This window comes from Corticium candelabrum, chromosome 21 (assembly GCF_963422355.1).
Source record: "Corticium candelabrum chromosome 21, ooCorCand1.1, whole genome shotgun sequence".
Taxonomy (NCBI): Eukaryota; Metazoa; Porifera; class Homoscleromorpha; order Homosclerophorida; family Plakinidae; genus Corticium; species Corticium candelabrum.
The window spans coordinates 4,532,754-4,558,472 of NC_085105.1; the positions used below are offsets into that span (position 1 = coordinate 4,532,754).

The 25,719-nt window shown below is 43.9% G+C and overlaps 1 protein-coding gene across 1 annotated transcript; it reads right to left on the reverse strand.

Moving 5' to 3' along the window:
* Window positions 1-7,542: 7,542 nt before the first annotated feature.
* Window positions 7,543-24,763, reverse strand: LOC134196198 (putative uncharacterized protein DDB_G0271606). The gene is made up of 10 exons (XM_062665274.1): window positions 24,456-24,763; window positions 24,304-24,400; window positions 22,402-22,625; window positions 22,180-22,336; window positions 13,299-13,932; window positions 13,204-13,211; window positions 12,985-13,147; window positions 12,751-12,931; window positions 12,461-12,536; window positions 7,543-7,881 (listed from the first exon to the last, which is right to left on the reverse strand). Exons 1-10 carry the CDS (start codon window positions 24,761-24,763, stop codon window positions 7,543-7,545), a joined length of 2,187 nt encoding a protein of 728 aa, XP_062521258.1.
* Between the last annotated feature and the right edge of the window lie 956 nt (window positions 24,764-25,719).

Consider the following 25,719-nt stretch of genomic DNA (forward strand, 5'->3'; position numbering starts at 1 on the left):
CCTTACGTTTCGACTGGGGATGCTGCAGTTATCAATAACTCCCCGTCCTGCATCTTTAATTAAGTTAAGGAGAGTGTTTGTTCGGTTTTGATCGTCCTCATCATCAAAGCATTGCTCATCACAATTTGTAACAGATAGCACTAGTAGTATATAGACTGCCGGTTCTGGACCACTTGGATATCTACAATACAAATGCCTATTTTTGTGGTCTATTATTCCACTTAGATCTCTCCAACACCAATACCCATTCTTGCAGTCTAGTATTTCACCAGTACAGTATCTCTCCAATACAAATAACCATTTCTATGATCCTACGTATATGCCCATCTATTTGACTCCTCCACCCCCTGTTTCCCATCCGTGAGTCTAAGGTATGGTTTCCATTTGTTTATCTAGTATCTTCCCTCGTCTCGAACGCGCATCCCCACTCAGCGTCAGAGACGTGGAAGCTCCTCTTATTAGACGCATGTGATATATAGTATATAGCACACTGGTACAGTCTATACTTAGTCATTTGTCTAATAGCGCGCACATCTGCTATAATAGTCTATATCTGTGAAAGTCATTTGTCTAATAGGGCGCACATATGATGTAACAAGATATACTCCGAAGTACACAAGGAAAACACCAAAAGTACACCGAAAATTACACTGAGAATATAATAAACAGAAAATACACCGGAAGTGATAGTTCTGTTACCGGGAGGAAACAGGAAGTTTACCGAAAATATACCGAAAGTATGTTAAAAGCTTAAGACGTCATAGTAAATCGGTCAAAACCAGCCAGATCCGGTCAAAACCGGTCATGGGAAACTCTGGGAAAATCTGGGGGAACCGGGAAATTTGGGAAATCCAACGTGCTCATCACGTGTACGGGTCAACTATAAAAGCAGTGCACCGCGTAGATAGCGTCATTCTGTCCTTGGTGATGCAAGTTTGCGCTCTGAGCACGTTTGTGTGATATTCTCTGTCAAAACCGCTAACAAATTGTACTCTATTAAACAAACAATATAACCTATTTATAAGCACGTTTGTGTAGCAGTCTCTTGAAGTGGCAAGAAATTGCGCCCTATTAGACAAATAACTATTCTATAATATAGCAGAGCGATTAATCGTGTTATTTCAAAACTGGCAAGTTTGTTTCACCAAGGACATATATCCTTGGAAACGTATATGAATGCTATCCCCTCCACAGAGGAAACAGCTCTACCAGTGGTTGTAACCACTCTACGTGTGAAGCCTACTCCAGCTCCACGTGTAAAACCTATCCCCGCTCCAGGTATGAAGCCCAGTCCAGCTCCAGGTATGAAGCCCAGTCCAACTCCACGTGTGATATCCATCTCCTCTCCACGTGTAAAGCCCAATACAGCTCCACGTGTGAAACCCACCCTTACTTTACGTGTGAAGCCAATCCAGCTCTATGTGTAAAACCCACCCCCACTCCAAGTGTGAAGCCCACTATGGCTCCGCGTGTGAACCTCACCCCACCCGCATTGCAGTGAAAGAAGATGCCTCACGCTGTAAGTAGTTTCTCCAAGGTTGGCAGATGAATGTCCCAGAGGATCAACACGATCCGCAAACCTTTCTGGTCAATGCGCGCTTAAAAATTCGTCACAAGGTCGTCGAAGAAATCCTATCACTAAACGGTGTAAAATTCTAACTGCTTCTGGAAGTTCGTCTTTACAAACAGACAACCGAAGGACTCGAAAAATAGAATGAACCCACAGTTAGAAGTAGAATTGAACCTCTTCTTACAGCTGTCAAGATCTCACAATCGTTAGACAGAGGATTGCAACACATGCTGGAAACACTGAAACAGTTCACGAACGAAGGAAGCGGATGGGCAATGGATGGCATCACACGATTTCAACTCCACATTGCACGATACAAACCGATCCGCGGTGGCTCTTATCTCCCACTCCCAAAAGAAGAGCAAAACAAAAAGGCTGTCATCAACGTCAAAAACAAAGACAACAGCTGTCTAAGATGGGCTCTGCGATCAGCACTCTTCCCAGCACGCGACCACACCGATCGACCTAGCAAATACCCGACAAGCGATGAAATGTGTTGAAATGTTATTCAAGAACCAACTTTCATCAAACAGATTGATCTCGTGGAGAAGCAAAACCCTACACTCGTTGTGAACGTCTTCGGATGGGGCAAAGGTATCATCTATCCACTCAGATTATCAAAGTCAGAGTCATCCCAACCCCTATTCATCGGCAAAGGACTCAAGCAACATTACACTTGTATCAAAAACCTCAACCGCCTAGTCAACGATCAAAGCAAACACGATCATCGAATATTCCTTCTCGAACAATATAAACCCAACGGTGGAGGTGTCGGACATCACGCCGTTTGAGTAGAGATGCCTGAAAAAGGTAAGAACAAACTCACCTTCCAGAATTACCAAAGCCAACTCAAAGTCCCTTACGTCGTCTAAGCAGACTTTGAGTCTCTCATCAACAAGATCGAAGCACCCACACGTGATCTCAAAAATGTAACACTCAGAAGACGGTTCATCACGAAGTTGTGGTTTTTCTTATATCGTCGTACGGTGCGACAGACAAACTCAACAACCCATCGTCTACCGAGGACCCAATGCTACTAATCAAAGATACCATCAAAGATATCAAACCTATCGAGATGACGCCACAAGATTGGCTAGACCACAAGAATGAAAAAATGTCACATCTGCGACAAACCCCTAGTCGTACCCCTCTTGCGAGATGCCATCGACGAGTATGATCCAAACACAGGTGAGTACGTAGGCGCCTCACACAAAAGGTGTCACATCCAAACCTTTAAACAAATTCACCGACAAGTTTGAACAGAGCATTTGTAAGTTTGAAGAATTCAAATCCAGCATCATAGAGGAAAGCAAGAGGAAAGAAGAAAGGAAAAAGAAAGAAGAGAGAAGTTATGTCGTTCCTCAAGAGAAACTATCGCGATTGTGTCAAAGACCACTGCAACATCACAGGGCAATATCGAGGTGCAGCCCACAACCAATGCATTCCCAAACTTAGACTGTCTACAACCATTCCCGTGGTCTTCCAAATGTTCGTGGATACGACAGTCATCTATTGATGCAAGCCATGTCTAAGGTACAAGGCAACGTCAGCTGCATTCCCAAAAACACGGAGAAATATATCTCATTCTCCCTCGGACAGCTACGCTTCATCGACAGCGTTCAGTTCCTGTTGGCCTCACTCGACAGATAGTCAAAGCACAAGATCTCGCTACTACGCAGATAACCAAAGAATACGAGCCCGACGACCGAAGTACATCCTACTGTTGAGAAAAGGTGTCTATCAGTACGAGTGCATGGCCGATTGAGCAGGACTCCACAAACCCAAAATACAACCTCGAGATGCCTTCTACAGCACATTGAGCGATAAAGGGATCACCGATGGAGATTACGATCACGCGCAGAAGATTTAGTCGACATCAGATGTAAGACCATGAGCGACTATCACGATTTGTATTTGCGTTCGGATGTACTGCTCTTGGCCGACGTATTCGAGAACTTTAGAAAGACCTCTATAGAGAAAGACCTACTTACTTGATCCAGCTTACTCAATTGCAGGGCTTTCGTGGGATGCGTTTTTAAAGCACTCGGGAGTAGAGCTCATACTTTGACCGACTGCGACGTCCACCTATTCTTTGAAAAAGGTATGCGATGTGGTATATCGATGGTCTCTCGACGATACGCCAAAGACAACAATCCTCACGTCAAAGGCCACAATCCCGACAAGCCCACCATCTACATCCAGTATCTAGACGTGAACAATCTATACGGATGGGCGATTTCACAACCCCTACCCACGGGAGGATTTGAGTGGGTGGATCCACCGAGCATACAAACGATACTAGATCATCCAGACAAACAAGCAAGGGATATATCCTAGAAGTCGACTTAGAGTATCCATCGAATTTACATTACGAACACAACGCCTACACACTAGCGCCCAAACGTCTGGAGGTTCCCAAAGAATGGCTGTCGGAATACCAACGAAACCTACTTAAGGGTATTTATGGGAGTGAATCGAAAAAAGGAGAGAAGTTGGTACACATTCTTTGAAAAAAGACCAAGTACGTTCTCCACTATAGAAACCTATAACTGTACTTGTCTCTAGTTATGGAGCTGACTAAGATCCAGCGTATGCTTCAAATCGATCAATCTCCTTGGACGGCCTGCTACATCCACAAGAACACCGAGCTTCGTAAACGAGCCATCTTCGACTTTGAAAAAAGATCTGTTCAAAATCCTCAGCAACTCGGTCTTTAGCAAGACAATGGAAAATATAAGAAAACGTCAAGACGTCAAACTCGTACGATCGTGAGAAGAGAACAGATATCGCAAGCTGATCGCCGACCCCTCCTTTGAACGCAGCGTTATCTTCGACCACGGGCTCGGCGCACTCTACATAAATAAGAAAAGGATCTTGTCGCGTTGTGCGTTGCGTATCGGTGGAGAAGTCGACAGGGCAGACAAGGGATTGACGTTACCAGGTTCGGTAGGTGGTGGAAAAATGAGAAGGCGTGGGAACCTCTAACCAATTAACAGATCGACGAGATACTCGAGAATCGTGGGGTAGCCAACTATGGAGAAGCCTCAAGTAAAGACACGCTACTCCACACGCCCAAAGCCATTGAGTTTCTAGTCATCAACCTTGAAGATTACTTTCTTGATGATGGACCCATTGGGTGGCCATCTACAATGATGGAGGACGAGATGTGGAATATTTTTGATAGCTTCGGGATGCGCCCTCTGGAGAACGTCTACCGGTATATGCAAAAGATAAGAAATGGCATCCTGTTCAATTCGAGTATACTGCAAGATATTAATAGCGTGCTGTGTGGCTACTATTGCCTATACGTTATCGCGAATCGGTGGAAAGGGCATTCCATGCAAGATATTCTTCTTGATTTCACGCAAGTCCCGTTGTTTGGAAATGAACGCCGTGTAGTAGAGAATTTTTAATGTAGGCGTATATATAGCACCTTTGTGTCGTACTGTGTGAGCTGTGAAAGAAAGACTCCGGTATCAAATCCGACTCCTATGCGAACATCAAACGGTAGGATAGTGCTGAGATCGACGTGCCCGGTGTGTGCAACCAATAAATCCGGATTTATGTCGAGGAAAAAACCGAAGGTCGCGGATTGGATAGAATTATATCTCAAATACCTCTCATTGGGTCGTTACTCAAAGGAATATTTGGTAGTGGAGCCGGAAAAGGATTGCGTCTAGCGGGCACGATGGGTGGAGGTATGAATGGTAGGGTGGAGGTATGAATGGTAGTGTGGATGGACCAACACGCCGAAGAACTGAATAAACCCGCAAAACAACATTTTACGACGAGACGTGTCAGGGTGGAAGGTAGACGACACATGGTCCGCGGATCTCGTCGACATGCAGTCTTTCTCGAAATACAACGACTGAGTCAAGTATCTTCTCAAAATCATCGACGTGTTCAGCAAGTACGCGTGGTCGGTTCTTCTACGCGACAAAACGGGTAAAGCTATCGTAGGAGCTTTAGATTCGATCATACCTTCCAAACCCAGGAACTAATCGTGGTGGTTAGTTTTACAATAGGACTATTTATCGTTTAGAAGAAAATAATATTCACAGGTATGCAACCTACAATGAAGGTAAAGCGGTGGTGGCAGAAAGATTTAATCGGACTCTGAAAACGAGGATGTGGAAGTATTTCTCGGCCAACAATACCTATAGGTATATCCACGTTTTGGATTCCCTGCTGAAACAATATAATACCTCCTATCACAGATCTATACGAATGACAAAAGCCAGAAAAACGAACTTCTTGTTAGAAATCATCTGTACAGTAATAAAGTATCTGTAAAAGATCAAAGTTCAAAGTCGGTGATCGTGTTCGAATCGCTAAAAGAAAGGCGACTTTCAAAAAGGATACACACTCATTTCGACAAAAGAAGTCTTTGAGATCGTGGAAATACAGAACACCAACCCAGTCACCTAGAAACTCAAAGACTGGAACGGAGAGAGTATAGAAGACTCCGTCTACGAAACAGAATTACAAAGAACGTCCCAAGACGTATTTGGGATCGAGGTGATACGAAAAAAGGGTCAAAATAGTAAGGATACCCCAATACGTTCAACAGTTGGGTGCCCATAAACGCCCTCAAAACCTTTGGATGAGATCTTCGATAGTGTTCTATGGTTGCTCGTATTTGATTAGAGACTTCTCGAGTGTGGGGCACAGCGTTGGGCTTGCTCTGGAAGACCCGTTCGCGTGAATATCTTAGATAGAATAAAACCCAATTTGATAATTTTTCTTTGGTGGAAAATAGACCATATTTTCTATCTGTCGAATTCTCATCGCGACCGTCTTCTTCTCATCCTCGTTGAATCATTATTATTCTCATTCGCACCCTTTTTAAGTTCGCAACACGCACACATTTTATTAAGTATAGGATCAATCCATTTCAATTTTGGAGGAGGATGGACGGCGCAGTACCAACACTCGTCATTATAGGGATAATGGTCCTACAATGAAGACATTGGATAACCCCTCGATGTTGGCGGCATGTCCCGATACCGTATCAATCGTCTGCTTTGCAAGTATTCAACATCTTATACTTATAGGTTATATGTTTCTCTAATAGGGGCAAAATTTTATATAGCCGTTTGTACAGCTATTGAGCAACTCGAGTATCTCTTGCATTTGTACGACGAAAGTCATATCATTGCGGTAGCGTTCGATAGCGCATTGCGCGTTTTGAATCCGTCCACTATAGAGCTCACATACCTTTTACAACTATACAACCAGGAGTACATCAGTGGCACGGCACTTGAAAGTGCATTGCACGTTCCATCTATGAAAGAGTTCAAATGTCTTAGAACTACACAAGCGTGATAAAATCGGTGATGAGGCGTTCAACTCGGCATTGCGTGTTGAAACCTCCCTCTAAAGATATGAACGTGGAAGAAACGCGTATAAAACCAAGCGCGAAGAGGAGTCGTATAGCGAACCCTGGTCTATGCGGGGTTAGAGACCATCTCCCGAAGCGACATCCGACAAACCAAGACACCTTTAAAATATCCTTTCTATAGTATTGATGGTGATGATGTGAGTAAGTCTACTCAATCTGAGTTGATAACGGCCCAGTTGTAACACAATTGCACGATTTATTCGTGATCCCCTCTTCGGCATATGTAATGGCTCATTCGAGGTCGGTGGCGCCCCCTCTATGACATAGAAGCACGATCCTAATGTGACCGTACTTGGCGGCGTGATCCATGGAGCGTTGAACTCATCAGCACCCAAATCGTGACACAAGAGTTTCGTAAGCGTTGCTTGCAGCACACACCATGGCCGCCAGGTCGATGTCTGTAGCTTCTAAATCACGATATTGTCGCACGGTAGATTCAAGGCCTTCTTCTGCGGCATACGTCATGGCCATTCGATCTCGTGGGCGCCCAATCGCGGCACAGGTGAAGAAGAGATGACTGACTCTTACATGCAGGACACACGATAGCCTTGTCGACGTCGGTGGCTCCCCATTAGTGACATAGTTGCACTATATTTTCATGGCCACTGTCTGCTGCCCAGGCCATGGATTGATCAAAATTGGTGACACCCCAATCACGACACAGACGCATAATGTTCTCTTGACCGCAACTTGCAGCCCATAGCATAGCCGAGTCGAGATGGGTCGCTCCCAATTCTCGACATAAACGGACGACTTCTTCGTGACCACCTGCAGCCCATCCCATATCTTCGTCGAGGCTGACCTTGTCATAGTTGTGACACAATCGCACGACGTGCGCATGACCTCCGTATGCAACCATATTCATAGCCTCTTGGACGTGAATGGCGCCCGAGTCTTCAAGCCAAGTGCACTATAACGGTATGGCCGCAAGTGACAGCTAGGGTCATAACTTTATTGGAAGAAAGGATATACTGGTCTGTAATAAAGTCTTTCCCTATGGGATACACTCGACCACTCTACCAGTAGACTCCTAGAACTTTCTGTCTATGTATAGGAAATTCGGTAAGAGTCGATCCGTGATAACGCACCGCTTGAGCAGCGGCAAGAATTTGTAAAGATAGTATCGCCGTTGTATACACTATAGATTACATGTGTCTAATAGGACTTTCAACACGAGCTTCCACGTCTCGGGCGCCGAGTGGGAGTGCTCGCTCAAGACGAGAGAAGATACCAGATAGAGAAATTTAAACCACACTTGATGAGAGACAGGGGGTGGAGAGGTAAAATAGATGGAGTAGGATCATAAGAATAGTTATTTGTATTGAAAGGTACTAGTAAATTACTATAAACCACAAAGAATAGGCTTTTGTATTTGAGAGATCTAAGTGAAATACTAGACCACAAGTAATAGGCATTTGTATTGGAGAGATCTAAGTGAAATACTTGTCTGTCTGGTATCTTCTCTTGTCGAGGGCGCGCATCCCCACTCGGCGCACGAGACACGGACGCTAGTGTTGAACGTCCCATCACAGGGTACGGTATAAACATAACGACATACGGACAGACATACGGAAAGTCAATTCAGCCCGTTTAGAGAAAGCTTCTCGCGAAGCAGTCCACCACTCACTGTGATATCCTTCTTTTACACTCGTAGCTAACTACGCGAGGATGATAGAATCGGTGATGAGGCGGTCGACTCGGTATTGCGTGTTCTGATATCTCCAGACGAGGAGGAAATGTCACCCAAGCAAGAGGAGATCAAGGAGGAGCCGTACGACAAACCTGGGTGTATCCCGAGTTGGATATCTCCTGAACCGACATCTGATGAACCAAAACATTAAAAAGATATCCTTTCTATAGGATTGATGGTGATGATGTGAGCAAGCCTGCTCAACTGAATCGATAGCAGCCCAGATGTAACACAATTGCACGATTTCTTCGTGATTCCCTTTTTGGCACATGTCATGGCCCATTTGAGGTCTATGGCATAAAAGCACGATCCCAATGCGACCGTACCTGGCGGCGTGACAACCTTTCTTTTACCACCTCTCCAACACAAAACACTTTTTTCCAAACCTGGCGCACTCCCAATCTCTCCAATACAAAGAACAATTCTTCAAAAGCTAGCGCAAAAGGAGGTATTAGGATTGCCCTAGAGATGGTAAGGTAAAGTGTAGCGTTCTGGCGAACTTACGGGATGCGCTAAGAGTGTAGCGAGTAGCACAGACCGGAAGTGCGCCAGAACCGGTACTCTACTCTACTAATGTCACACTGTAATTTCTCATGATATAGCTTTCTATACCTGATATTCGATGTCGCTAACAAGACGCATTATAAGTGAATCAATTTTTATGTCTTAGAGTCGGATTCGGCTCCTCACTTCGTTGTGCGGTTCTACATTTTCTGATTTTTGGTTAGATTTATCGGATTACTTGAGTTTTAATGGTCATCGGATGCAAAGAGGGTTGCTCTCCATGGAACTTTTCTCTCTTTCAGAACATGTAATGTGGAGTCTAGATCCCCTCTACTGATCTGATAATATTTGTGAAAGTCAATATAATGTTAAGGACTGTATTCTCTTTAGAATTCCAAATACGTAATGCAGAATCAGAAGCTGTCCAACTGATTTGACCGTGTTTATGTAAGTGTGAGAGATATTGCGGTATTCTTCATTTTTACATTAAAATTCAGCATAAAAATTCTGTTGGCATCACCACTCACAAAAACATACGATGTAGTAGTAACCACTCAATTTGGCGGCATTCGCAGTTCCAAATATATTCTACGCTTCCTACAGAAATCATATGCGTTTGAAGTCAAATGGCTTCTGTGGGCTGCCCGATCATGGCCTCATTGATCTTACACCCCATTCACACAAGTACAGCTCCAAACTAAGTAGAGCCAAGTCAGCCTGGGTTAATGAAGCGAGCCAAACGTTGTTCACAAGGCATTCGACAAAGCAAACCAGGCGAGTTTTATTAAGCGCGTCTGTTGGTGCGCGCGCTAGCTACAAGACATCGTCATAGAGCAAGCTGCCAGCGCTTACTTCTCGTAGGCGCTAGAACAGTCTAATGCGGACATATCTGGGAGAAGTAAGTGAGTAGAAGTCCTAAGTATCCAGCCTCCTTAATTTGTTCCGCTAAGCTTGCATACACTTTTACATTTTTTGCGCAATCTTATAATTTGAAACTGCTTGCTTTCTTCACCTCACGAAGAAATAATACACAAGGTTTCGTGTTCGGACCACGTCATCTTGGTAGCTAGTAAGCATGCGCGGCCTTCAGCCTGACTTGGCTCACATTCACAAGACCATTTGAAGCTGAGCTGACCCTGGCCAGCACTTGCCTCGGCCTCCCAGACACAAGTAACGCCAATTAAAATCGGCCGTGAAATAGGTCAGGCCAAACGGGTTGGCACGGCAAGTTGTGGTAGGCCAGGCCAGCAACGCTCAGCCTGGATCAACCCGGCTCGGCCCGCGCTCACACGATAATTCATTCAGCATTGATTCGTACCAGCTCGAGCTGGCCCAGTTACAAGTGTCCATGTGAATGGGGTATTAGTGGCGCCCTGAGCATGGCATGCTTGTAAAATTGCTGTTAAAATGTGCAGTATTGATCACAGAGCTGTCGATTTCGGTATCACCCCATTCGTACATAGCCATACGATCTGCTCGTGGTCTCCACGGCGGCCGCAGTCATGGCTTCATCGAGACTGGTAGTACCCCGCTCATGGAGCAACCGATGCGTTCATAACTTGGGTCCAGTCGAGGCATAGCCACACCATATATATATGCTCGTTTGACAGCGACCACCCGCTTTGTTATGTAGTCAGCATCAGCACCCATCGTTGACGCGACCGCATGCATCCCGTAGATCTCGGTCCGTTGGCTTCCAGCTCGTATGCCAAACGCACCAGGGTTTCACAACTGTGCTACGCAGCCTGCCATATAGCCGAGTCAAATTCAGTGGAACCTAAAGGACACCCTGCGATGGCCAGGGCCATGGCTCAGTTGAGGTCGACGTTGGCCCAATGGCGGCACAAGTAAAGAATTGATTCTTAACGTTTCGTGCGGCGCTCGCCATGGCCCAGTTAATATGAGTGACTCCTAGTTAATGCAAAGGCGCAGGACGGGTTCTGGACCGTCACACGAAGCCATGACCATGCATGCATGGCGTCGTCAGATCCAATGGTCTCCTATGTACTCAATTTAATACTTAACAAGTACATCCTAGCATCTTTGGGTTTTCATATATCGGAAACGTTTAGGTAGTTTATCCGTAGTAGTAAATTGCTTCTACAGCGGCAAGCGCTTGTAAAGATGATAAGGCTGTCATCTTCTGTCATATCATAAAAATGATTTGCACTCAAAATACTTTGTCTATCTATAGAACCTCTTTCTTTAATTGGGAGTAAGTTACTACCGCGCCAACGTTGCTGTCTTAACATTTATAATTTAAATATATCAATTCGAGATATAGCTGATTCCTTTAAATTGTCGGTAAGAACTCATTTTTTGAATGGGCGTCTCCCATATGATGATAGGCATCTGCCTACGACATTGTCTTATAATACTCATAGCAAACGATAAAGTTGTTGCTAGGTATTTCATAAATGTATCCTTACCATCTTCCATTTCCGCCAAGAATAGATATACGGTAAACCTATATTCAATTTTCTCAAGCTGGAAGACCTCGTTATCGAAAATTTGTTGATCGCCTTCATGCATGGTTGCGCGATTACAAAAATCAAAGATTTAGGATCATTCTTTATTTGGCACTTTCATTCTCGATATCAGCAGTACTCTCTTGCTGGAATTATTTATTATCATGAAGTTCCACCCCCTAGACAGAATTTGGCAGTTATAGATAGCCAGCGTCGTCGGTCATAAGCTGTCTTTACTGCATTTGCGATTCTTGGTCTTGCCCAATCCGCGTGTGACGCTGCTGTCCTCTGCTGCTCTTGTCATTGATCTTAAATTCTCAAAACCTAAATCTCAGTCGATTGCTAAAAGGAGATGTCAATGGTATCTTACGTGCTGGCATGCACGGTCAGCCTCTTATGGGGAAGAGCAGCATGCCAAAGCGTAGTCCACGATGCGTCAAACCCAACTGCCCTTCTTATAAAAAAAAGCTCAGGCTAACCTATAGTTCGATCTAGACCAAGTAAATTTCTAGAAAATCTGTAATTGTAAACCATCTCTAGAGTTCTAGACGACCTGTAATGCTGAAACACTAATTGAGGACAGTCTGTAATTTTAGACCACTCTAGACATGGTGGAGAGTTCTGGATAGTGAGCGCCGAATTAATTGCTTAGAGCAATAAACAGTGCGCCCTGCCCTTCTACACAAACTTTAAACAAGTTAAAATTCTACATTAACAGGGTTGTAACAACACTTAATAAAGAACAAGAATGTCTTCTACAATTGCAAAAACTAAATGTATTACAGTAGTTTGGTGCGAAATAGATCACTACTCTCTACAGAGGTTACCTTGCTGGATGTGTTTTGACCAACGTGAACAAGCGATGATTCAACAGGGCGAAGAGCCGCACCTTGCTTGGAAATCCTAATCACAAAATTCACAATTTATCGTGAATACGTGCTTTTAGAAGGATTAGCATTGTGCAACTAAATATTATAACTAGCGAGCACAAATTTTAGGTGAAATGGTAACATGCCATCAAAAATACGTTTGCGTCAACTATTAAAGGTTACAGCCAGAGTAAATGGCAGTTGCAGCACATTGTTTTAACAACGATTTTCGTAAAATTATAACTGACTCATCATTGAGTGCCATATCGCTTTGCTGTTTGCTGTCCCGTTTTTCTTGATTACGTTGATGAGATGCCTCTTGAGCTTCCTCAGTCTTGGTGAGTTCATGTTTTCTGTCTATATGGTCAGTGTTACTTGCTAATGTTGGAAATAGACGGTTTTCAGACTTCAGAGCTCCACGTTCGTTATCTTAAAATTAATAGATGTTAGGAAAATCATAAACATAAATTTCACGAAAGCACCTTTCACATCCTTAGAAAAATCGTCGTCACCCATTGAGACACTTGAAGCATTACATGTTCTAGAGCTTGCACTTAGTAGATGTTGGGAGTGCATCGACGGTGTTGTTGTTGTTGTTGCTTCATTGGCTTGTTCTTTCGAAGAACTTGCAGAGTAAACGCTTTCCTATAAACAAAATCAAACAACGCCAATTCAGAAGTTAATAGATTAAACCCCAACACTTTTCTTACTATTAGGACACTATTGTCTTGCTGCTGCAACTGCTGCTGCTGCTGGTGCTGCTGGTGCTGGTGCTGCTGCTGCTGCTGCTGCTGCTGCTGCTGCTGGTGCTGGTGCTGCTGCTGCTGGTGCTGGTGCTGCTGCTGCTGCTGGTGCTGGTGCTGCTGCTGCTGCTGCTGCTGCTGCTGCTGCTGCTGCTGCTGTAGCTGCTGCTGTAGCTGCTGTTGCTGTGCCATTTGCTGCATCACCGGGGAACTGATTGGCTGATTCATTTGCGAAGTCGTTTGAGAAAGACTCTGTAGCTGTTGCTGCTGTGGAGGCTGTTGATGAGTCATTTGCTGCATTACCGGCGAATATATTGGTTGATTCATTTGTGAAGTCATTTGAGAATTCTGTCGCTTTTGTTGCTGTGGCTGCTGTTGCTGAGCCGTTTGCTGCATCACCGGAGAAATCATTGACTGCTGTGTTTGCTGTTGCTGAGCCACTTGCTCCATCATTTGCATCATTTGTTGCATCAGTTGCGGAGCCACTTGCTGCATCATTTGTTGCATCAGTTGCGGAGCCACTTGCTGCATCATTTGCTGCATCATTTGCTGCATCATTTGCTCCATCATTATTGGCGGTTGGTTCATTTGCGAAGCCGTTTGAGACAACGTTCGATGCCCCATTTGTGAATTCAGCTGTGGGTCCGTTTGCGAAACTACTTGCTCATTCATTTTCGAATCAATTTGCTAGACAATTAAAACAGCCACTTAAACATGCTTCATTATCATGGGCAAGAATTCCGTTTATGTTAATTAATACATGCAACACCAAAACAATAATATAAAGTCAAAAAATCATCCTAGTTTATGTTTAGTTTCTAATTCACATTAAGATTGATGTGCAAACTATGTAGGTGGAAATGTATGTCTATATTTCGAGATAATACAATATGCGAAACTAGTATGTTATATGTTACAGTAATGAGTCCTAAGGTGGGATAATAACACCTAACTTGCCCCACATTTTTGTTTCGTGGATTTCCCTATCTCCCCTCGTCGAAGGTGCGCACCTGCCACTTAATGCCCAAGACGCGAAGATATGGATAGAGTGTAATATTTTGCACCCATTTTGGCTACCACATTTCCCCAAACCCTATCGGTCACCCTGGTCTACCACCAACTACTAAATTGCGTTCAATTAGATAAATGCCTAGTATAGATATAAACCCGTGAATGCTGATCTGAGAAGTACCAAATTGCGCTCTATTAAAAATGTAATATATAACATATAACCGCACAATTGTGTGCCTCAGTCGTAAGCAAAGAAATTTGAGCTCTCTTAAACAAATATAATCTACAGTATACAGCAGCAGAATTGTCTTTGCGATATGTCTGAGCTATTCAATATGAACAGAGAGCTAACTTCCAAACCCGTCGGTTTATCGATAAAAGGACTGCGACAACAGCCCAAGAACATCGGGCTCGAGATATTCTCTCGCCTGCAAAAGGCAGAGCTTGCACAACTCATCTCGAAGCCAAAGACCGAAATATGGCACAATAAATTTAAGGCACCAGTCAAACTTGGGATATACGGCTCTGCGCCGTGTCGTATAGATAGACAACCCAAGTAGCGCCGCGTCGAATTTTTTAAATAATCCCCAAAGAAGCCAATCTATCATTGCGAGCCAAAAAGATGATAGAAAAAGGATCTTCAAAATCCTCACTATCGCCTAACCATGCACTTTCAAAGGGTTAAAAAATGCTTCGTCCACCATTAGCTTCACGCATTGCACTCGAAGGGACCGGTATATTAAATGAGTTGTACAACAAACAAGAACGAGTGACCCAAGGACGCAGAATGTTAACATTCCAATTCCTTCGTATACGGTAGAGGTGCATGTCCGCACCGAAAGGATAAGGGAAAGTTGATAGTCCGAGTCCAGACGTCAGTCGATCTCGTGTACTTCTATATAAACAAGCACCTATAGACTTGGGCATATCGAAAGCGGCCAAGTAAAGCTTTTTCACAAGACCCCACCTAGCAGTCAAAAATATTTCGGTTAGAACAAGTGCGCGCCTGGCTTACAATATAGACCGTCCCGACATCAAGTGAAAGTTCGTCTGATTCATCGAAGTCCAGCTGGCCGTCGCCCTAGATCGAGATGCCCTGTTAATTAAGCATAGGGTCTCTACCTGATAGTGACTGGCTACGCTACAAGAAAAGACACGTTGCTTTGGCCACATAAAATGACAACTTGTATATTTCTTTGTCTTGCCGTACACCAAGGCATGGTAGCACATCGCAAAACCACCAAAGCCAGGGAGCTCACCAAAGCCAGGAAACTCACCAAAGCCAGGGAGCTCGCCACATCCTTCTACAATGTGCAAATACCCTTGCAAGATGTTGCAAGACAAACTTAGACAAGCTCAAAAAATCGAAAAACTGTTTGGAGTAGGGTATTCGAATGTACGAGCCCATCAAACAAGTCTGGCGTCTAACACGACAACCCGCCCACTACCCAAATAGCATGACAATCGGTATGTTTGAGCAACATTCCCTCTATATAAAGATTTCAAGGTCTCCAACCTCTACCTCTGCGGACATTGCCAACAAGCTTTCACCAATTAAGTCCTCGAAATCTCCAACGGCACGCCTACCAGTGCACCCAAGGTGTCACACAACTCATTTGTCTAGGTGTTACGGCAGACGCACCGCAGTCGGCTTACGAGAAAGCGTTTTACCCAACCTCCAATGTCATAAACATCGCCACTTGTTGGCTAAAATAAGGAGGCCAGCAACGGGACGTTTATATCTACCACGCCACATGCGAACACAGCGGTGACCGGTGGATCGAGGGCGGTCCTGTCGACGGAATGGCCGGCCAAACATTATTTCAATTTTACGGCTGTCGCTGGCACGGTGTCTAAAACACTTTGAGAACCCAAAGTAAATATCCTGTATAAAAGAACTCTCCCGCGAGATCAAACTACTTGAAATGCCGGATTTGATCTCGTGGTCATGTGACAGTGCGAACTAACCCATCAGCAATCCCCAATCCAAGAACAGACAAACGAAGCCTATCCATGCACATGCCATGGTGTGACGACTTTAATGCCTATCTCGACAAGGGACAGCCAGCTCACTCACAACAAACCAAATCCGCGAGACTGAACACATACCCATTTCCGTGTCCTTATATACACAACACACTAAACCCACACACGCATCTTTGCAACGCCGATCCCAAGCAACTTGTCGTAGGCTTTGTTGACGAGCTTCAGAGACAAGGAGATCAGATACGAGAAGTCGTTCGTCAGCAATATCTTTCAGATAATCTCCAGTTTGTCCCCGCCAAGCAAAAGAACGGATACAAAAGTAGAGCGACCAAGTGCCAGTGCTAGGATTCAGTTCTGAATAGTACGACTTAAACATCATCAAAGAACACTGTGAGAAAAACCACCAACTCTGTCAAAAGACCAAAAAGCAAAAAGGGCCAACCAAACCGTGTTTCTACTGACAAGTCACTTCTGATGTCTAAATTTCATAAACTATCTAGGACCAAGCACCACCTGCGACAAATGGGTCAAGCTCACAACTGTCAACTGCAAAAATATATTTCAAGCTAAGAAACTGTCAATACCCGCTCACCTTCAAAGAATGGAAATCGTATAAACACGCATTCCGAAAGCGAGAGATGTCAACCTTTTCCGACTGGCTGCGATATTACAACGACGTCGACTTTAGTTCTTTTCTAGAGAGCTCACCAAAGATAAAAAATTTACCACGAGTACAGAATCGACATCCTGATAAACGAAGTATCGTTTCGGGGTGTATCACTACAGTTCTCACTCCGAGACACACACCACCAACAAAAAAGCACCAGACATCGTTGCCCTAAGAGGCCAGCCTACAAAATGCTGAAAAGGCGCAGTCATCGGAGGCCGTAGTCTCGTCTTCACACGGTATCACGAAGCCGGAGTCACACGTATCCGAGCCCATCAATATACGACAACGCTTGTCTCTCTCAACCATTGCGGGATTCGATACCAATGACCTATACCTCTCGACATTGGCCAAGAACATGCTCTGCGGTCCAGGAAAATTTCGGCACTACTAGAATCCCTAAGACACTGAGAAAAAGACTCATCCCAAACCTTCTCGTAAGTAAGTGCTTTAGTTACACCGAGGTCAACATTCGAGTCCCGTTCCACATCCACGATACATTTGCAGATATGTATCCTGTTCGTCAATCGAAAATGTGGTCGACGCCAACGTTCTCCAAGAGATGCTAGACTGCATACACAAATACCGGCAATACGAATGCCTCCACGCTCCAATGGTACGTCAAACAAGATCTAGAGCTAGAGGTCACTGCCCTGTATCGCAAGATCGACGAAAAACCACAAAAATGTTTGAGCGGTTTGTCGATCAAGGTACAGGTGAATGACGCACAGAAGACGAGGACAAATTCAAGGCTCTATTGGCAGATGCATTTCAACTTTTCGGCAACAATGCCTATGGTAAACTTATGGAAGAGTTAGAGCAACAAACCAACTCCATCTACGCCAAAGACAAAGACGTCGTCAACCGATCCATGCGAGGCGATAGATTCGAGACTAAATATATGAAAATCAAAGATGTCTACGAGCTGCATTCGAGGAAACGTCAGATCGCGATCAGACGTGTCTTTCGAGTAGGTATCGCGCCAAACTAGAAATGCTCGAGTTGTACTACGACTTCTTCGACAAGCACGTGATCGGCGCAACTTTACGGTGATCCAGATGAGCACAGACAGCCTGTACATGGCTTTATCCACCAAGACCTTAGACGAAGCGCTGCGGCCAGAGCTGCTGCAAAACTTTCAAACTCATTGTCCACAATTGTTGGCTTGGAACCGATGGAGAAACCGCTCTCCATGTCTCTTCAAACTAGAGTTTGAAGAGTTGCAAGCCATCGCCGGTCAAAGAAACAAAGCCTCTGCTAAAGGAATGAGCAAAATGAACCACGATATTACATAGTGGCGATACGTCTCGACCCTCCAAAGTCGAAATGATCATGCACAAAATCGAGGTTTACAAACGGTGGGAGGATATATAGAAACGTACCTGCAAGATAAACTCGGTCACAGTGCATATAACGAAAAATGCCGAGTCTTACCCGATGGTATTCACACAGAAACTACGCATCTATTAATTACCTAACCCATATGATTAGCCAACCAATATCCAGCCAAACATATTTGCTATACTTGCCCATTTTAGAAACAGTGTTGGAGTTGAGGTAAAATATTATGTAGAGCTTTATGAATATCAGAAATAGTAACGGCAATCGTCCGTCTGTGAAATAGCGACAAATAGATTAGAATATCGTCGACCGTTCTGAGCTGTAGTTTGACGGTGAGTCGGAACGACAACGCTGTACCTATAGTCTGCATAGATTCTTGGCGAGTTTATCGTGTATCTTTAAATACACCCCCTCTAGAAACATCTCTATATCATTACTATCTGAAATATCCATCTGCCACAACCAAAGAAAGTTTTCATTACTAAGCGGCAGAACCAACGGTTGCACATCCTGATAGGGAGAAGATGGTTCCGATATCTCCAACATGAATATTGAGGTCTTACCCGCGACTCCAGTGACGGGTTGATAGGACGGTGGTGTAGCAACATACCCATTCGAACAAGACAGTGGAAAGTCAGCCTTAAAAACTTTTTACAGTATTTTCTACTTAGGTTATCTGGAATGAGAGGACACATATCGGTGACGAGGTCATCCAATCGGTTGAGTTCAAAGAGCAGAATATCCTCGTGAAACTCTTTTTCTCAAAGACATTCTCTCAATGTGTTCAACTCTTTCTGGTAACTGGTGAAAGCAATTGGACAGGCCTCTACCTTCTTGTAATTCGTCTTCAAGTCAGTGACTGTAGAACCACATCCAACGGAGTCACAGCAAACGCGATGGAATTCACATAGGCACTCACCGTGGCACCTCAACCTCCAACCCGACCGAGGTCACGTAGCGCCAAGTCTTTGCGTTTGAAAGATCTAAACTGTTTTTACTCCTTAGAACATCGACATCGTTGGTATAGGTGAGGTAAAACTGGATAAGCATCTGGATGTCACTATCTGATAGATAGTCATCGATGTGATTGAAGTTTATAGCAAGAATCATATCATTTACATATGAGTTTAGACAATTTACACCTTTTCCAGCTCATTCAAGAATATTTCAACTTTGGCTAGTGCTGCAGACATACCTTCAATGCTTTGACCGTTGCGTTAAATGTCTGTAAGTAGTCGCTCGTTCTGTCTAGTGTTTCTGAGACACCTTGTACAACATTACCTACCCTGGTTCCGACCCCGTTCACAACGGTTTGAATATCACTAATCTTGGTTTGAAGCGTATCCACCTTCGTTTCAAATCCATCCACTTTGGTTTGAATACCATCTACGGTAGTTTTGAGTGCAATTTGCTGGCCAAAGATAACGTTTACATAGATTTTCAGCCCACTCACAGTCTTATTCAAGGACAGAAATCAAAAGAAGGAAGACGGTTGGCATTTCCTTCTTCACAATTGACGTTACCTGATGGTAGATCGGGTGGAGTTAGGAGAAACAAAGTGTTGTGTAACATGCTGATGAAGAGGATGAATCCGGATAAGTCGATCTCTACACCGTCAATCCTGACCAACCAAAATATCGACTGCTAAAAACTTTTACGGTTTCTTGGAGACCAAGTGGGTGGATACAAAATATAAATACTTGAACCGAATTGGTGATAACTGTAGAGAAACTGGATATCAAAATTAAATAGACATCAAACACATGCATAGAACCCATCAAGAAATACTTTTTACTGTCCAGAAACCGTAACTGCAATTATATCTATCTCAGGAAGAGCTATAACGTGGAGAAAACGTCGTATTAACCCAAGAAGAAAAAGAAGATCAATGAAGAGTCAAACGACGAACTCTGGTGTATGCCAGGTTTTCATGAAATGACATTTCCCATCAAAGAACCGACGCCTAATGAACCTTTGCCCAACAAGCCCAAACATATTAATAAATATCCTTTCTACAATAGGTTTCGATATAAAGCGTTGATGATAATGACAGTGAAGGTCTATAGCAAAAAGTATTTTTTAGAAATAAGTTTGTTATTAAGCTCTTGTAAAGATCATTTGAGGACGCCCAAATGGAGCCCAACTGCACATTTCTCCTGGATCACCTTTCATAGGACACACTATGGCCAATTCGAGGTCAGTGACACCGTACCTGTGGCATAAAACTGCGATGTACTTGTGAACATTCTTGACAGCGTGCGCCGTGACCGCGTCAAAGTCGGTGGCGCCCCAGCCGCACGATGGATTTGTGACGGCTGCTTGCGGACCATATCATAACCTCGTCGACTTCAGTGGCTCCCCATCCGTGACATAAACGCACGATGTTTTGGCGACTACCATCTGAGGCCTACACCATGGCCTCGTCGAATTCGATGACTCCCCCATTATGACACAGACGCGCTATGGATTGTGGTCGCCACTTGCGGCCCATATCATAGAATTGTCGATGCGAGCGGCACTTCATTCGTTACACAGGCGCAAGATGTTATCGTAACCACCATCCGTGCCCAGGCCATGGATAGATCAAAATCGGTAACACCTCTATCGCGACACAGGCGCGCGATGTTTGCGTTTCCGATACTTGCAGCTCAAAACAAAGCCCGGTCGATTTTCGGTGGCTCTCAAATCGCGGCATACATGTAGACGCACGATTTTCTCGTGACCACTGTTTGCGGCCCATTTCACAACTTCGCCGGGATCGACCTTGTCATAGGCTAGTTAGCTCCATATACAGCCACGTTCCTAGCCTCTTGGACGTAGATGCCACCGAGTTCTCGAGCTAGATGCACTATAAAGCTATGACCGCAAGTAGCGGCCATGGTAATTGATTTGTTAATTAAGAGAAAAGCTGCTCTGGACTATGATGAAATCTATTCCGTTGCCACTTGGATGCACTTGAACACCCATCCAATAGAGTACTAGAACTTTCTGCGTATGCATAGGAAATTCGACTACAGTCGCACCGTCATAACGCACCACTTGAGATGCTGAAAGAATTTTTAGAGATATCGCCATTTTAATACTGTGGAGATTAAATTTGTCCCAAAAGGGCTCACTTTGGTAGTCGGTGGTAGGCCAGCGTTGCCCCTAGGGTTCGGGAGAAGGGGCAGTCAAAATGGTTGCCAAATGTCACGTTCTCAGACTCTCTACACCTTTGAGTTTCGAGCACCAAGTAGGGTGTGCACCCTCGACAAGAGGAGGTAGCAAAGACCACGACGAGACAAATAGTTTGAGGTGGGTATATCATTCCTCCTCCGGCATTACTATACTTGTTAGATGGTAAGTTGACTTCATTAACTCGCAGCGCGCATGCGCTTGGGTTACAGCAATGCTTCTGTAGACAAACCAAGGCAAGGCCGGACAATTGAAATTCAAATTTATGCACTCATTGTTATCGTCGGTGTTAGTCAATGCGATGTGTCGCTGAGGCAAATTAGAAGCTCACTGTATACCTCTCAGTCTAGTCGCGCGTATCGTGTTAGATTGGGCGTGACCCCTAGTGTCGGGGTGGTGCTACTTCGCGAAATTTACAGATGCTTGTGATACGTACTTGCTTATGCCAATACGTGTGCAGCAGCTGTTTTGTAACCTAAAATAGCAGCTGAGAGGTTAGCACTTTACCGCTTCTTCATTCATCAAGTTTTCTATTTATCATGCAGTAATAGTTTTGACAACAATTTGCTTGATGTATATCATAGCATAAAAAGGAAATTGACGTTTAGTTGCATGTCTAGTTCCGGACGAACTACTGTTTACCTGTTCTGTAACTTCTATATTGCTTTTCTATTACTAATCGACTTGTAATCAAACTGTATTGATTAATTAATTATTTAAGTAAGTAAGTAAGTAAGTAAGTAAGAACAGCTTACATTCTGAGTCAGCTGCTGTTTGTCGTGTTGTGAGGAAAATTGCTGTGATGCGTCAATTTGGCTAGCTGTAGCATCATCTCTTTTCGGCCAGTCTTCATCACAAGCTTGCGGTGCTGACTGCAATTCATTTGGCAACAACTCTGACTCTGCCGGTTGCCTAGACATTGTAAGAAAAATTGTGTAATTTTTTAAAGATACGTAACCAATAAGCGTTAGTTTAACCTAGTGGTGCTTTCTTTCCCACCGCTTTCACGTGGCAAATGTGATAAGGTCTCTTGGTCTCGCTCGCCATTTGTAGATACGGGGGAATTTGTCGACTGCTGATCAAAAACAACACTTTGTTGACAGTTACTGGTCAAGTTAGAAGTTTCAGGACTGTGTCCAAATGATGGGGATGCCCCACAGTCAAAACCTCTAGTCTCCACGTTCTCCGTCTGTTCCGTATTCTATAAACAAGAGACAGGTACCAAACAATAATTGTCAGTCATTGTAAGTTATTCCTCCCAAGCGATCTATTCTGTAAGTAGATATCCCACCAAACACTTGCTACCTAAACAAACAATCTATAATACGACGAATCAACTTAATTAAAAACATCCAGTTTTACATAAATTAGACCAATTTTCCAAAGTTCAGAATGCACCTATGCCCTCCTTTGTCTACTCTTGCCTTCGCGTGTTATTGCGAAAATGCTTTTGTCTCATATATATTCATATATACACGAGTTTACGAGTCCGAGTAAACTTCTATCAATGCCATATAATGTAATTAAACTGATGTACAATCTTCCTCGTCAGTAGAAACGTGCATGAGGATTCTTTACTTAAAGCAGCACGGTCCAGGTTATGCGCATGCTTTTGCCTTGGGTAGAAAGGACGTATTGCGCGCAGGCTGCCGGCTACGCCGAGAATAAAATGACTTCACCGAGAAACGATTATGCCTACAGTGTCGAGCCACACTCAAATTATGCCGATCCAAAAGCCGACAAAGTATAGGTTTAGCTACCATTATAATCTTTTGTCGTATTATGAACACGTTGTGCGTCTTGGTTGTAGCATACAAGAGAAGAGTGCATGCATCGCGTGACGTCTGAATGTAAAAATTTGTTCACAAGAGAAAGACGTGGTCTACGAGGATGTGAACGCAAAGCTGCTGCTGTTGCTTGTGTGCAGTTTTATGACTGTGTGATTAAGTTTCAAGAATCGAAGAGCTGTGGTCAATGTCGGCTAACTAGTCGACGTGCAAGTATCATTTAGGGCTTCACTTCTATGCTGGTGACATAGAATGTGCTGTAGAACAGGAAATGATTCATCTAGAGAACGGTTTCCTACAGATGCAGAAATATAATGAAAACAACGACACAACGTACCCAACGTCATGCAGCTAGTAGCAACGGCAGTCAGCGGTCAAAGTGGTGACACATTTAGGATGGCGAGGCACCTAAACTGCACTTGTCTTAATACGCTGCTTTCTGCACGATCAGCGGCTGTTGGTTTCAACCAATGTTCTGAGAGTCCTGCTGTCATATTATTGTCTGAAGTGACGTTGCTCTTCCTTTATAATTTGCTTTTCCTAATCTCATGTGTTCATCCTAACTCTCTTTACAGTCAATTGGTGAAAAGTTTTGCTATACTTGCGGTGAAATCTCTGTTCTATGGCCTTTTGCCTGTTCCAGAGATGGCTGCTTGTAATAATTCATGCTTGCTAGTAATAGGACTTGAATGCTGCATGCCTACAACACCTAGATTTTTAATCACAGATTGACTGGAGATGTGAATTCACTCACAGAAATAAAATTTAGAATGCAACTGTGGTAATTTTTAAGTGTGTTTGTTTTCTGTAGTAAACGTATTACAAAATCAAACTAGGCACCAGCTATACTAACGGATTGGTCGCAAATAGAACAACCCTTCCATTTAGCAGTAGGCAATATCCATAGATACATACCTTTGCAGTATCGATAGATACTACGAGCTATAGTATAGTCTCCCACTTCCAAGAAGTTTCTAATTCCACACATATAGATATCCAAAACCTCGATCCATGCAACATACCTTGTACATTGAAAGAGACAGATCCAAGAGATATATGGATCTTGTCCGAGATATTTGGAACACATTATACCATCCTCGCTTTCAGATATGCGTCCTTTGTCTGTGTTCGAAGAATAGCCACAAGCTCTTTGTCTGTTTCTGTAGAGCAAATGCCACTAGTCTTGATCCTACATATCCGATCCAATCTACCAATTATTGTGGCTACAGGATCGCAGTATCCACCATCGCCCACAATCTTGTGTGACAAAGTCTTGCAGCATTTGTGCTATCAACCGCATTCGTTGCATATGCGACGAAAATGCATCTATTCCGTTTCTAGCTTGTACAGACTCAATTGGATCTCTATTTCTACATTTCCCACCAAGTCGTATATCCAATCTAACCTTTCGCAAAATACTTTTGATATTGTCCATGTCTACTCCTGCTCTGTCTGGAAGTGGATAGCCATAGTTTTCTATAGTCGGTATATCCACTCTGGTGTCTAGCATCTCTTGCAGACTAGGGATTATTTTTGGTCGTGCCGGCGGCATTCCATCGTCAGCCAGATTGTAGACGCTTGCGAAGAGTATTTAGAAACATTTTTCGAAAGCCATAAATATTCTGGTCGTCGTACCACCTGTGTGTGTCGATATGGAACCGACGCGTATATTCCAAATTAACAAATGGTAAAGATATAGCTAGGAATCCGATAGCTGTTATACAAGCATCAGATCCGACACAATAACAACCTCCAGAAACTAGCCGACATGACCGAGAGGGCGGCAATTGGAAGAATAAGAAACTCTTTGAATGGTGGAAGCTGCGATTCTATAGCAGAGACACTGCACCAAAGCGATCGAGTTGTCCGAAGGAGTATACGCGTGCCAACGCTACGCACAGACAACATTTCGAGATTCTCCCAGAACTATTCTATTCCTATAACCAATCGACATCAAAGACGAACGTCATAGATATATAAAGGGCAGTGTTTGGAGTATTTATTGAAAAGGCCGTCGAATATTTAAGAGCGATAGAAGCTAAAATGCTCTCGTATCCACTCGATGTCATATTGCAAGAATGTAAACCAACCACACCGGTAGAGCGGATCGACTAGCTACACTTCTTCTAGTGCCAGACAAAGTGGTAATCCAAACCACACCATAATCTCCAAAATTGGACATTACAGAGGAAAGCGAAGAGGACACCGAGAACAGCGAAGACGACACCGAGGAAGCCGAAGAGAACACCGAGTTAAGGCTGTGGTTCCTGCACACACTGAAAACAAGAATTGCAGAAAATAGAGACACTAGCTCCCGACAGCGAGCTTTTTGGAGCAGCCTATGGTAGATACATATATCGCTCAGAAACTTGCTCTCGAAATCGAAGAAAAGTTGTGTACTTCCAACGAGTTTGTACAAAAACAAATACAGACCAACGCAACGTTGCTGGAGTAGCTATGGTACTACGCACTCTACAGTTAGGGGCCGCCTCCGCATGGCATGAGGCC